Below are 12,805 nucleotides of genomic sequence, written 5' to 3'. Positions count from 1 at the left end.
CACTTGATTGAGTGCGTTTATAGTTCTTGGGATGAAACTGTTTCTGAACCGCGAGGTCCGTACAGGAAAGGCTCTGAAGCGTTTGCCGTATGAGAGCAGTTCAATAGACAGCATGGCTGAGGCAGCGTGTTCTTGATGCTGTATGCAATTCTCTTTCCAATCAGCTGCTGTAGAGCTGTGATTCCCCACTCAGATACAGTGATATAAATACTCTGAGTGGTGCAGTGAGGGTAATATGGATAAAGATGATCCGCTGTGGCAACCCCTAACGGGAGCAGCTGAAAGAAGAAGAAGAAGGTACACTGAGAGTAACAATGCTAAAGCAGCTATGGTATTTAGAATAGTTTGACCGTTCTGTGGATCATTTTATTGTTACATGTTAATGATATTCAGATGCCTTAAACTAATAAATAATATGCGGTTAATTTCAGTGTATTTATAAAGCCATGTCAGGGATGTGGATCTAAAAAAGAAGGGAAAACCACACTGGAACAGTAGCACTGCTTTGACGCTGGGTGCCAGCAGTTTACAAAACTGAGTGGAGAACTTGCGTATGCCAGGGTTTTAGCTATAAAAATGTGCGTGGCTTGACGCCAAGTTTAAGTTTTATACATCGCAATTTGAGCGTGGAACCAGGCTTACGCATAATTTTTGTCCATACGCACCGTTTATACATGAGGCCCCAGGAGTTGGAACAGTGCTATCTAAATTTGACAGTTATGCTTGTGCCATTGGTGATGTTTTTATTTTATTTATTTATTTATTTTTAAGATTTCATAGGCAGAAGAACTGATCCTTATTTTACAATAATTAGTCTCACTGCTGCCCTTCCTGTAATCATGTGGCTTTTTTTTTTAACTTTCCAAGCATGTGTGCCTTGTAAAGCACCTTACTATATTGGTTGTGCTATATTAAGAAAGATTATAATTATGTATTGAATTTTAAAAGAAGCCCATGTTTCACTGTTTTCTTAGTGTGTTGAAAACATAATTTGTGCACATTCAACAATTATACAGTCAGCAGTGTAACCACATTCTAAGGGGTCATCAATTTTTCATCCTTGGCATACACAAATAAAAATATAATTCCCAGCCTAAATCCTCTTTTGATGCCATATCATATCTTTACTAATCTCTGAAATTAAATAAATGTGCATTTAAAATATAAGAGAGTTGCCAAAATCTAATCAATCACAAGTTTTCATCTGGTTAGCATGTGATTTCCTGCATCAAATCATGCCTTTAAATTGTTAACTGCATAATTTCTCAACTGTTATTCTTATTATGTTTAGCACAGCTGTTCTCAAAATATTGTTAAAAAATTATGAATGCTCATTTCAGTCACTGTTTTGGAATTAAACCACTTGCTTTTAAAAGTTGTTTTTTTTCTTTTCTTCTGTAACTAGTAATAATAGAAGATCTAGAAAATATTCATATTTTTTAAATGCTTGGCTGTAACTCAAGGGTAATTGTGATTTTTTTTTTTATCTAGTAGGTTTTCTGGGCTTTTATTTCATTGTTGCTGCCGAGACCGTAATTTCTATCATTTGCATTTTGGCTGTGTTAGCCACCTTCATTTTATTTCATTATTAGGCTGTGGTACTGATTACAGTTCTTTTTTTTGTGCCTGTGTGGATCTGATTTTTTTTCCTCCCACCTCCCAAAGATGCAAGTTAGATTAATTGTAAAAATAATTTCTCCAATATGAGTGCACTTGGTTTGCCTGGTAAGTAAGAACAGAAGTGGACTGGTATTCCATCCACAATCTGCTCCTTCCTTGTATCCAGAGCTGCCAGAATGTCCCTGAGTGTCTTGTGACTCAAAAATTAATTTTGTGAGTTATTTACTGTTTAAATGGAAGTTTGCCAAGTACAATTCAGGTTATCCAAATATTTTGGTTCTTGCCCTTTGAGATTATTGGATGAAAAAAATTGGAAACGGAGAAGAGATTTTCCTAGGTTTAAATAAGATGTAGTGATGAGCTGATAAAATAGCAAGATCTTTTTTTAGTGAAAGCTTTACTTTTTTAAGTTCTCTCATTGTTGTTATCTATTGCTTCGGTTTTAGAATATTATTTTTTTCTTTCATTTTTGTTTTTCTCATTGCTTTGCTTTCCTGGGCTATAGTTGGCAAAATTATGCTAAAAATTATTTTTTTACTTTTATTTGTTTAAACCTGCACATTTAAAAGTTTAATGTGGTCCTTGTTGTCCTGGGAGATTTAATCATTTTATAGTGACAGTTGCCTCTAACTATACTGGGAATTAATTTTCATCTGAAAGAAAACACCAACATATATGGCATTTTTATTTTTTAATCAGTTTCTTTTTTAAGCCTCTGATGCTTTGACCTTATTTAATTTTTTTTTCAGCCTACAAGAGAAGACATTTTAAGCTTTATTTAAAAAAGCACAGTTCAACAAAAAGTAATGATTCTGTTATGACAGCTCAATGGAGCAACAGTTCTTTCCCCTAAATTTTCCTGGCTCAACATCTAACACACATGAAACTCTTATATCTTAAACCATGCATCTTTCATGGCTCCTTTGCAATTTGTTGAATTAATGACACTACAGGATAGAGAGCCTTTTGCTTTTTGGAAAGTGCCTGTTGCATAGAGTTGATATTCCCAGGTTATGACATCCCTTCATGTGTCTCTGTTTGTTAGAACTATGTATTGGAGATTGATAGCTCATCTAATGATACTTTGCATGTTGTCATACTTTTATCTTTCATTATATGTTTTTTTTTTGGCTTTAGGTTGGAAAATTATTAGTCTAAATCCTTTTTTTCTGCTTTTTTCACAGCTACTTTTGATGGGAAACAACATCTCCTGAGCTTACCTGTAGTGAACAGCATTGGCTATGTTCTACGCTTTCTGAAAAAGCTGTGTCGTAGTCTACATTGTGAGAACCTTTTTAGTGACCAACCATTTATACAGCACAACGCCACCTCCTACCACTCTGAGAAGTATTTTGATGGGAATGCGCACACCAGTATGTACCCAAAATAAGCTTAGCCACTTTCTTTTTTTCCTTCAATCTTTGTGAATAATGGGATTGTGCAGTTTGAGTAAAGTACTTTGTTTCCTGCATTGGATGCTGAGATGGAGAGTGGTATTTTGAATGTTATAGAAAGTTTTCCCAGCTTATTCCCATCCAAACTGTTCTTTCATCAAGCATTAGTTAAACAATAGTAAAAAGTCATTGGGAGAATCAAGGCTTACTCATTTCCTGAGAGCTATTTATTTGGCAAGAGCCTCAAGGCACTATCTAATTTTTCCTTAACAGAGATTAAGCTGCCTCAATTACAGCTTACAAGTGCTATTCCACGCTAGCCCCCCACCACTCTCTCCTCACTCCATGTAAGAGCTGTTTTCTGTTTTTAGTTCTGTATTAGATTGTACACAAAGATTTTTTGGTATCCTTGTTCAAATCTTCAGCTCTGATTTTTTTTTTTTTTGGTGTTCTGAAGATCTGCAACCTTTGACTTTTCCCTGACTCTTTTTCTCTAAAGGACTAATTCTTGTTGTTTGCTTTCTAGTGTTTTGTACTTCTTTATTAGGGAATGAGCAATTTTCTCCTTTTGTGCTGTTACATCTGACATTTACTATTTACATGCAAAACTAATGGGGTAGAACACTGCAGGATTCTTTTGAGTATTCCAAAGCTTTGTTAGTAGTTTGACTTTGGGAGAGTATTTAGATTTCACTAAGAATTCTTTTTATGTTGGTTTTGAACTGCCATAAAAGAGAACTTGGTTTGTTTTGTATGGATCCAGCAGGTTTTTAGCGTTACTGATTCAGCTATGTGCCAGACAGAAGTGATGGATGTGGAGCAGTCATGGAATTGTTCTAATTGTTTCCTAACTGTTACCACCTTCAAACCAGTTGCTGCCGATTGGGGCCTCCCCAAGCAAACAGCTGGTACACATCTGTCCCATTACAGAACTTGCCCTTCCCTGTAACAAGAACACTGAGCTGCTCAAAGAACAAAGGGTCAATGGAGCATATCAACTCCCTTAATGTAATGATATAATGTATATTTTAATTATGAATGTACAGCTTATACTTGATAGCAAAAAGATCCCATCCCTTTTAAGTATTGTGCAATTTTAGTCATTTTTACCATGTTATCTAGCTAGTATTGTATGCTTTTTAATTTTGTCCTTGCACTTGCTGAGTGGTTAAACAATAAGATGGTCTCTTAAACCCTACCACCCCACCAAAAGAAGAAGAAGTAAAAGAATGTTAGAATTTAAAAAGTGTTTTAGTAAATATGATTGCTTATTCTCAGTTGATATTAGGAAAGATGAGTAAATCAAATTGCTTTCAATACAGGACTTTAGTTTGTTTTATTGCTTAATTTATAGCTTATATTTCTTCCTATTAGCCTTACATGTTAAAGTGTAACATATTAGGTCTTAAACACTTTTATACAATTAATTACCTTTTATGTGGCACACCATCAAAGGAACTTTGTAAAGTGCATTAAAAAAATGAATACATAGAAGGTCATTTAAACACGAGCTAAAGCACATTTTTCAGTCTTACTGTATGACAGGAATATTGCAGTAGCTTCACTTGATATTTTATCCAGTAAACATTTTTTAACTAATGTACTTTACATGGGTAAAAACATTTTTTCCTCTTCATTTACATGAATGGACAGAATATTCTTCAGTGGGATGCTTTATAGAATTCACTATCCCTGACATTTACCATCCATAGTTTAATTATATGTGTTTTCTTGCAGTAAATTACAAGCATACATTTCGCTCTTAACATTGGATTTCTGTCCTTTTCTTTGTTATCCTGTCTGTATATGTCCTATGCCAAAGCCAGTTTTCTACGGAAATGCTAGAATTATAAAATTTTGACAGTTATTGTCTCAAATGGCCTTAATTTGAGCGTTGATGCCAGTGCAGCTGTAATAAAATAAAGCTGCCTGAAAACCTGCTGTGACCTGGTCGTGGATTTGCTTTCAGATGTATGCATCTGGGCTTCTTCCCTTTTTATTTTCATATAGCCAAAGAGATGGATACTGTTATCATTGTGAAGTGACTCCACATAACACACTTGACAGTTACTCATCTGCCTGATCTTGATGAATGCTGAAATATGCAGAAGCAATCAGTGGGCTATTTCAGAGCGCTGTTCATCCTATTATGTGTATGCAAATCATTCTTTGCCTTTTTAATAAACTGTTTATCAGACATTTAAATAACTAATACAAGTAGACATCTACACATACATTTTAGTGAAGGAAATAGTCGATAACCTGTGAGTGACCTCAGTACTGCAAAGGAAGAATACAGAATGCCATGATGAATTTGTGCTGGGTTTTCAAAGTCTTAGTGTATATGACAGGAATACTTCAGTAGCTTCACTTAATATTTTATCATCTTACCAAAAGTGTGCACAGTTGATTTTAAATGCCTAAAAAAGGAAGTACTGCACACAGGCTTCTACTAAAGATTGTTAAAATATATATATATCCCTTCATCTTCGTGTACATTCTGAAACCTATACATTAATCTGTCTTTCCTTTGTTTAATGTGTTTAATTTAATTTATAGTCACAGGATGAAACTCCAGTTTCTTTACATTTTTTTTAACTCACTTATCTATTGTAGAATTGTAAGACACTATGAAAACACAAGCTTTTACATTTTAATAGAGTGCAGCTTTATGTATACATTTTATTGCAATGTTTATATTAGTGAAAGGAAATATATAATATGATATTATAAACTTAATACTGTATGTAGATTGTAGTCCATATTCATTTGAAGTAAAAAATTAAACATCCAATTTAGGTTTTTAGACATGACAATGTTCTGCATTACTTCACTCAATTAAACCACTATGCAAGCGAATGGCTATTGAGGGCAGAAAAGAAATGCATATTATATTGACAATTGACTCCAAACTAGATGGGTGTGTTTATTTTGTGAATATGCCTTGTGAAGGACTAGCATCCTATCAAGTACTAGTTTTTGCTCTGTGCCCATTAGTTCTGGAATAGAATCTGGCCCCATCAATTTCACAAAATGAATTGATTGTATTACTTAAAGAGTCAAGTCTATTCAGAAAAGCACTTACATTTTAAGCATATGTATATATGCAGTTTCATTTAGAAGCAGGTTGATGAAATTGGAAGTGATTTAATCATAAAACAAAGAAGCATTTGTCTCTAAAGTTAATATGAGGACCATGATGTGTGTGTGACCTGTGTTTTCAGGCTTTCATATGCCTTTAAGAGGTGGCCACAAAGTAAGTAGGAGGAGTGGCTGGCTTCTGTGGATGTGTTTCTGGAGTATGCTCCACCAACCTTTTTTAATAGAGTTGAAGTCTTTTTCATTTACCGTTTGCCACCCTGCATGCTGAATGTAACTAATACAGTATATATACTCCATATGTTTTCATTGCATTTAATGTGCTTCTTATATGTTCTAGAGGCCCAAACCAATAGTTTCAGTTATTCAAAATAGATTTCCATGACTGGTTTACCTTTTGGCTGCATTTAAAGGTTCTTAGTAGTATTTGGATGTTTTATTAACATTAGGGCATTTGAATTGCTTTTGAGATCCAGAGAAGGTACTTTATTCAGTTAAAGCAGACCAGTTGCTCAGTGTTCCTTTCTGTCTAAAGCTTCTTGCTTTATAAAGAACGTCCTGTATTTAACTAATGGACACAATATTTTTTTCTGGTAAATCAAATGCATAAGAAATATATCATAGAAAATTAGTGTAGTGTAACCAAGTTGAAAATCTCCAGATTTAGAAACAAGATTTCAGATAAGAGCATGCAAAATAGAATGAATATGTCTCTAATTAAAACATGGCTTGAAACAGATACTAGTGACTATGGATCAGTAAGTGTTGACCCAAGCCTAAAGACAATGGGTGCAATTTTGTCATTTAAAATGTTTTGTTTTCAGTGTTTTCTGTGATATTTTATATCCGTACTAATAGAGGTATATTTCAAAGTACAAATTAAGGAAAAATTTAAATTTGTTAGGAGTGGAAATTATTTATAAATATGTATTGGTAGAAAATATGCATCTGTCTTGGATAACATGTCCAGTGTTCTTCATCTCTAATTTAAACTCATCACCATTGCATTGTAGCAGTAATATTGTTAATGGATTATAAGAAAACAAACTATTTTGTTTACCCATTGCAGAAAAAATGTCATGTGTTTGAAGAAAATGATTGTAGTGAAAAAAACCTGCTGCACTTCCACACAATGAACAGCATGTCCGTAGAACTCCAATAAGCATTAATATTATTGAATATAATAAGATGGTGTTTTTTCTGACATGTTAGGGTTGCAATTTTTCCATAAATGCAAACATTGTAGTTGGAAGTTGTGTAACATCATTTTCTCAGCCTTTGTAAATTTAGCAAGAGCCCAATACTGCAAAGGAAATTTAACAACTGGATCAAATAATTCTAACCAACAAACAACCTCTAGAACTTTTGAAAAGAAAGCAATTTTAGTGAAAGTGTGTTTTTCAGATACAAAGTTATGAGTTTTGTTTTTTCTTTTTTTCGACAAAGCAGAAAATTAGACAATTAATTCCAACACCCCATTCACAATCTTTAGTGCTGGGCAAACACACTCGTTGTGATTAAAATGCCTCCTAACCAACTATTGATACCCTTTCCCTCTCATCTTGACACTGATTTGTCATTTCATCACATTCACAGAGATACTGCTAAGCAAAATGCAATATTTTTGCTTTGTTTTTACACACTTTTATATTACATTGTAAACTGACATGAAAATTGTGTGTTGTAGTGAAAAGCCATTCATTAGTTGGTTTTTAATTATGATATGATAAAAAACATCCCAGAATTGAAGCACCACATGCATATGCATTGAATTGTAGTATAATTTACACATTGGATTGCATTTAATTTTGGCGTGAATAATCTTCAATAGTTCTTATCCTCTAGTATCCCCTCCTTCCTCCCAAACTCTTAGAATATACTGTCAGACAACTTGACAGGTCAAACCTTTCTGGGTGTAAATGACTATTGGTATTAGCATTGACAGTTATTACTTGCAAGAGATATGTATCATGGATAGCTGTGGCAAACTTCAGTTTTGCTTGATATATGCACTAGAAATTTTTGACTTACAAGTGTATCTAAAATCTATCCAAAAAAAGTATATTACATCAATAACTTAATATATTAAAAACAAAGCTGAAGAATTGCATCTGTTCATTATGTGGAATTAAATGTGTATATAATAAGCATATCTAAATCTTGTCTAGGATTTGGTCATGGAAACATTAGTTTTGCGGTCTTCCAAATATTTCTAGCCAATTCTGGAATTTCAGTTTTTATTTACTTTTATTTTAATTGTGTTTTTGTGATGACAGTTTGTTTTTCACTGGCGTTGCCATTTCATACACACTGTTGCCTAGATGCCATTCATGATTGTAGGGGTGCATGGATCCTGTTCACTATTAGTGATGAGCGAACTCCACAGTGTTTGCTTCACCTCAAATTAGAAGAAATCACAGAAGTGTTTGCGAATATCGCCAAACTTGGGGAAATGCATTGAAATCAGTGGAGATGGGCTAACTAAACTAGATTTGACTGGACTATAATGGTGCAATCATCTTTAAAGTGTCCCAGAGAGCAAGGGAAACATCTGTCAACTATACTGGACCAATTACTGTGGCCAAAAAGGTGACCTGACCTGTGCAACAGCAGTGCCTACCACTGCACCATCGAGCCTTTGTGAGATTGAAGAAGAAAAAACACAGTCTGAGACGTACAAACATATATTTAATCAAAACAAAGCGGAAATGCCGAAATCTTAGTCAACAGTCAGCAAAAATACATAAGTTGTTTTATGTTGATTTACGTGAGAAAGTATTGGCTGTGTGTGCTTTCCAGAAAAAAGCCCTGTAGCAGCTTGCCACCTCCACGGTGGTACACATGGCAATGCACATAGCAACAGACATTTTATGTTGATGTATGTAAGAAACTATTGGGAAAGGAAAAAAATAAGCCCTAAAAGAGCTAAAGGCAGAACATTCAAAGTGGTGTGTCATGATTGAAGCCACTGGCATGTTCTATTTTTTGAAATTGCGCTGAAGACTCTCCAAACTGTCAGTGCTGATTCTTTGCACTTTTTCTTCTATGAAAAAGATAAATGGTCTTGTAAATAGTAATAAATCTTTTGTTATTATTATTATAATTTTATAGAGTCTCCTGTGTTTGGTAATGGGAGGGTGGTCTCTGGGTCTTTCAAAGTTTGTTTTGATTCTCCACATGGCTAATTATGCATGCACAGGGCACATGCCTCCTTCTCTTATATTGACATGGTATGTGGCATTACTAAATTATCTGTTAAGCTCCTTAAACCATTAATGTGCCTTTATGGCTTTACATTTTATAGCATTTGTTTTCATGACAAATGTAAGAAACTGGTATGAATACTCATAATACTGATGCTATAGTAGTTCACCAGCTGCCTTGTAGCATCTTTGGTTTCTATGAAGTCTACATGTTCTGTTTATATCTACACTAGCTGTCCCCCGCAGCTCTGCCCGCATAGTAGTGAAACAGGACAAACTTCAAAAATCAATAAACAAACAGGTATCGCTAGCTAAGTGGAGGCAAGATACACTCCAATACATTGCGAGAGGTAAACCGACTCAAACAGAGGCTGGCACATGAGTGAGGAGGGCCCTGTCTGACTCCCCATTCCTGACGTCCTGTGTAGTAGTGAAACAGGACAATCTTTAAAAATCAATAAACCAAACAGGTATTGCTAGTTAAGCAGAGGCAAGGTATGCTCTAAAACATGGCGACAGGTAGACCGTCTGGAATGGAGGCTGCCGTGTGAGTGAAGAGGGCCCCGCTCAGCTCCCCACTCCTGCTGTCATGATTCCCCTTCCCCTTGGCCCGCAGTTTCTGTTTTGGAGTAGCGCAAATAAGTTGCTTCTGCAAGCAAACTATGATACATAACGCGTTGAGAGAAGTCGCAAATTCAACCGGAATGATCAAGCAAATTACAGAAAAAAACCTGATCAAAATCCATTAAGTAGTTCTCTCGTGAAAAGCAAACAGACAGATGTTGGATTTTTATATATATATATATATATATATATATATATATATATATATATATATATATATAAAGATGACTTTTCTTTGCTAACGGCAAGTTTCTCCCAGTGTTCAAATTTGCAGTGTGTCAGCCTGTAGACTAGCGATACTAACTGTGAACATGATCATGTGCTATTTATTGTGCCAACTACTGTGCGACTGTACCTCCATGAGATCAAAGAAAAAAGACTGTAGTGAGAGATGTGCAAGCTTCTTCTCTAGTCTGTAAGGCAAATGATCAGCATTATATACCTGGAGGGTAGTCCCATCAAATGTTGGCTGTTACAGCTCCAGGGGATGTCACGCTGGCCTTGCAAATCATAATGGGACGTTGAAAAAAAAAAGTTCTCCTAAACCGGCCAAATTATCTAGTTTGTGAGCAAGAATATCTGGTTGTATTTTGTTCTTTTGGAATAATTGCTGAATTTTCCACCTCTCTGTATACACATTTTTTTAATTACATCTATCTTGTTTGTCCTTTCTTTGGGGTGGGGGGCGGGCAACCAATGCATTTATTATTGGAAACACCTTGCTGCACTCCTGTGTGTGTAATTTGCCAGATTAAATTATGTATTTAATTAAGGTGAAATGTTACAATTTAAATGCTGTACACCTGCATTTTCACTTGAACCTACAGTATTCTGCATAGTTCTAAGCTCATTTTCAATGTGCATTTATGTAGAAAAATCTGTTTAATCATTTGTGTCAAATTCTAAACAATTCTGAAGAGATTTGTGTTTTGCTCTGCTGTTGTAATCTTGTGTTTTATAACATATTTTTGTTATGGCTTGGTTTCTTAGATTAATGGCCATAATTGTGATAGACCTTTGAGGATAGCAGTTAAGACAGATTTTTTTCTTTGTAACATACATCAACATAAAACCTTTTTGCTTGCAGTTGATTTTAAGTTTCTCACTGGTGAGTTTTTTTTTTAATCAATGACTGCTGCAGCTGAATAGATTGCACCCTGATGTTTCTGCAAAGTGTTTAGTTTTCATGTCGCTTGCTGGTACTTGTGCACTGTAGACTCCATTTCTGACAAAGAAACTGATGATGATGCAGTAAGATCCTCCAGAGACTGGATCAATTGCCACACTCCCTTTACTGCTTTCAGGAGAGTTGTAGTCTCTCTTTAAATATCATTATGCTTATTTTCATAATCATACTCACATGTCTCCAGTCATTAATCACCCAGGATGTTCCTATACTAAGCTTTGTTGCAGCCTCCACCTCATTACGGCTGTTTGCATGTATTTGAGCTTGATGTTTCCTGGATTGTGTTTAAATAAAAGACCCCCCTGAAAGATGCACTGCTGGGGGAAAAGGGAAAACAGCAGGTTGCTTTTGCATTGACACAAAACCACATAAATGTCAGGTTCAGATACATTAAACTGTAACATCATCAGGAACTAGAGCCATTTCGGAAAAGAAATGCAGCATTCCGGTTGATTAATAACTCAGGAAATGTTAATCAGGTTGTCAAAACATCAGGTCTTTTAATTCTATAAAGCCAAATACAACAAAATATGTTCAATAAAGGGATATATTTGTGAAGAACTTAGAGTGTGTAAAGTGTATTATTTTTTCTTTTTACATTTTCCTTTTTTCCATGACTTTTATTTATCCTGAAGACTGCATTTAATATATTAGTGCTAACTAGAAAGGTGTCATTCTAGTAAAGGTTAGTGCTTGGGACCGGTGAGGTTTTGCCTCAAATTACTTAAAATGTAATGCCAGACAGTGTTGAATAATTTTTAAAGTAATTTTTCTCTCAATGTACTGTATATTTATGAATATCTCAAAGTGTATCTACAGTATATTTCATACTCGCTTGTTCTGAACAGTTCATCAATCGCATTTTTGGGTCATTTATTCATTTCTCTTGGTATATCTTGGCAACATGCTGTATTTCTTTGTCTGTGGATAAAAGTCCTTGTTTTAAACTTTTTTAGTTTGTATTTTTAAGGGGCACTTGGGTATACTGTGACCTGAAGGTCAGCATATGTCAATATGAAAACAAGGTTAACTCACTAAAATATCCTTGAAACTTTGATGCACTTCACATCATGCAGTTTTTTCAATTACTTAACATAAAGTCAGTTTTAGAGACTGCATATATTTCACCATATTTTTGGTAATTTTGTGTTTTGTCTCAGTGTATAGTACAAATGGTTTTTACCATGAAATTAAGTAAACATAACTATGTAAGAATATTTTTGCACATTTTGAACATACGACTAGATAATGGACATGTGGATTATGTGTATAGGTAATATGAGATTTTTTTTATTTTTCCATGGATGTTTTTCACATTGTTTGCCGTTGTAGAGCAGTGGTCACTGTTGTCCTGTATTATGTCATAAACCTTTTTCTCTACTTTCTGCATGAAATCATGAGATTACATTTTTTTGTCAGCCACCACTGCAATTCAGATGGGGGTAAGTGACATATTAAAAAAATCACTATTACAAACATGTAATCATCTATAAAGGAAGTAAATATGTAACTAGTTTTTCGTCAGGCTACATTAACACTACATTATAAACTTTATATTTAATATATTGTGTTAAGGCAGACACTGGAAGCTATAGTGCACTATTACAAAACAGGTAAAACATCCTTGTACTGTATATTAATTTCAGAAATCTTCACACATAGAGAACTGAATCAGTAAA

General features: G+C 34.6%; 1 protein-coding gene across 6 annotated transcripts in view; it reads left to right on the top strand.

The window, feature by feature from the left end:
• scml4 (Scm polycomb group protein like 4) overlaps nucleotides 1-12,805 on the top strand; it is a 277,625-nt gene that overhangs the window by 195,816 nt on the left and 69,004 nt on the right. For all 6 annotated transcript variants that reach the window (XM_039747888.1, XM_039747889.1, XM_039747887.1 and 3 more), the window contains one exon: nucleotides 2,805-2,993. In XM_039747888.1, the coding sequence (XP_039603822.1) occupies nucleotides 2,805-2,993 (189 nt within the window). The remainder of the gene's footprint in view (nucleotides 1-2,804; nucleotides 2,994-12,805) is intronic.

The sequence above is a fragment of the Polypterus senegalus genome, chromosome 3 (genome assembly GCF_016835505.1).
Source record: "Polypterus senegalus isolate Bchr_013 chromosome 3, ASM1683550v1, whole genome shotgun sequence".
In the NCBI taxonomy this organism is placed as follows: domain Eukaryota; kingdom Metazoa; phylum Chordata; class Cladistia; order Polypteriformes; family Polypteridae; genus Polypterus; species Polypterus senegalus.
The sequence above is the reverse complement of the archived record's forward strand: the minus strand, read 5'-3'. Positions and strand labels throughout refer to the sequence as shown.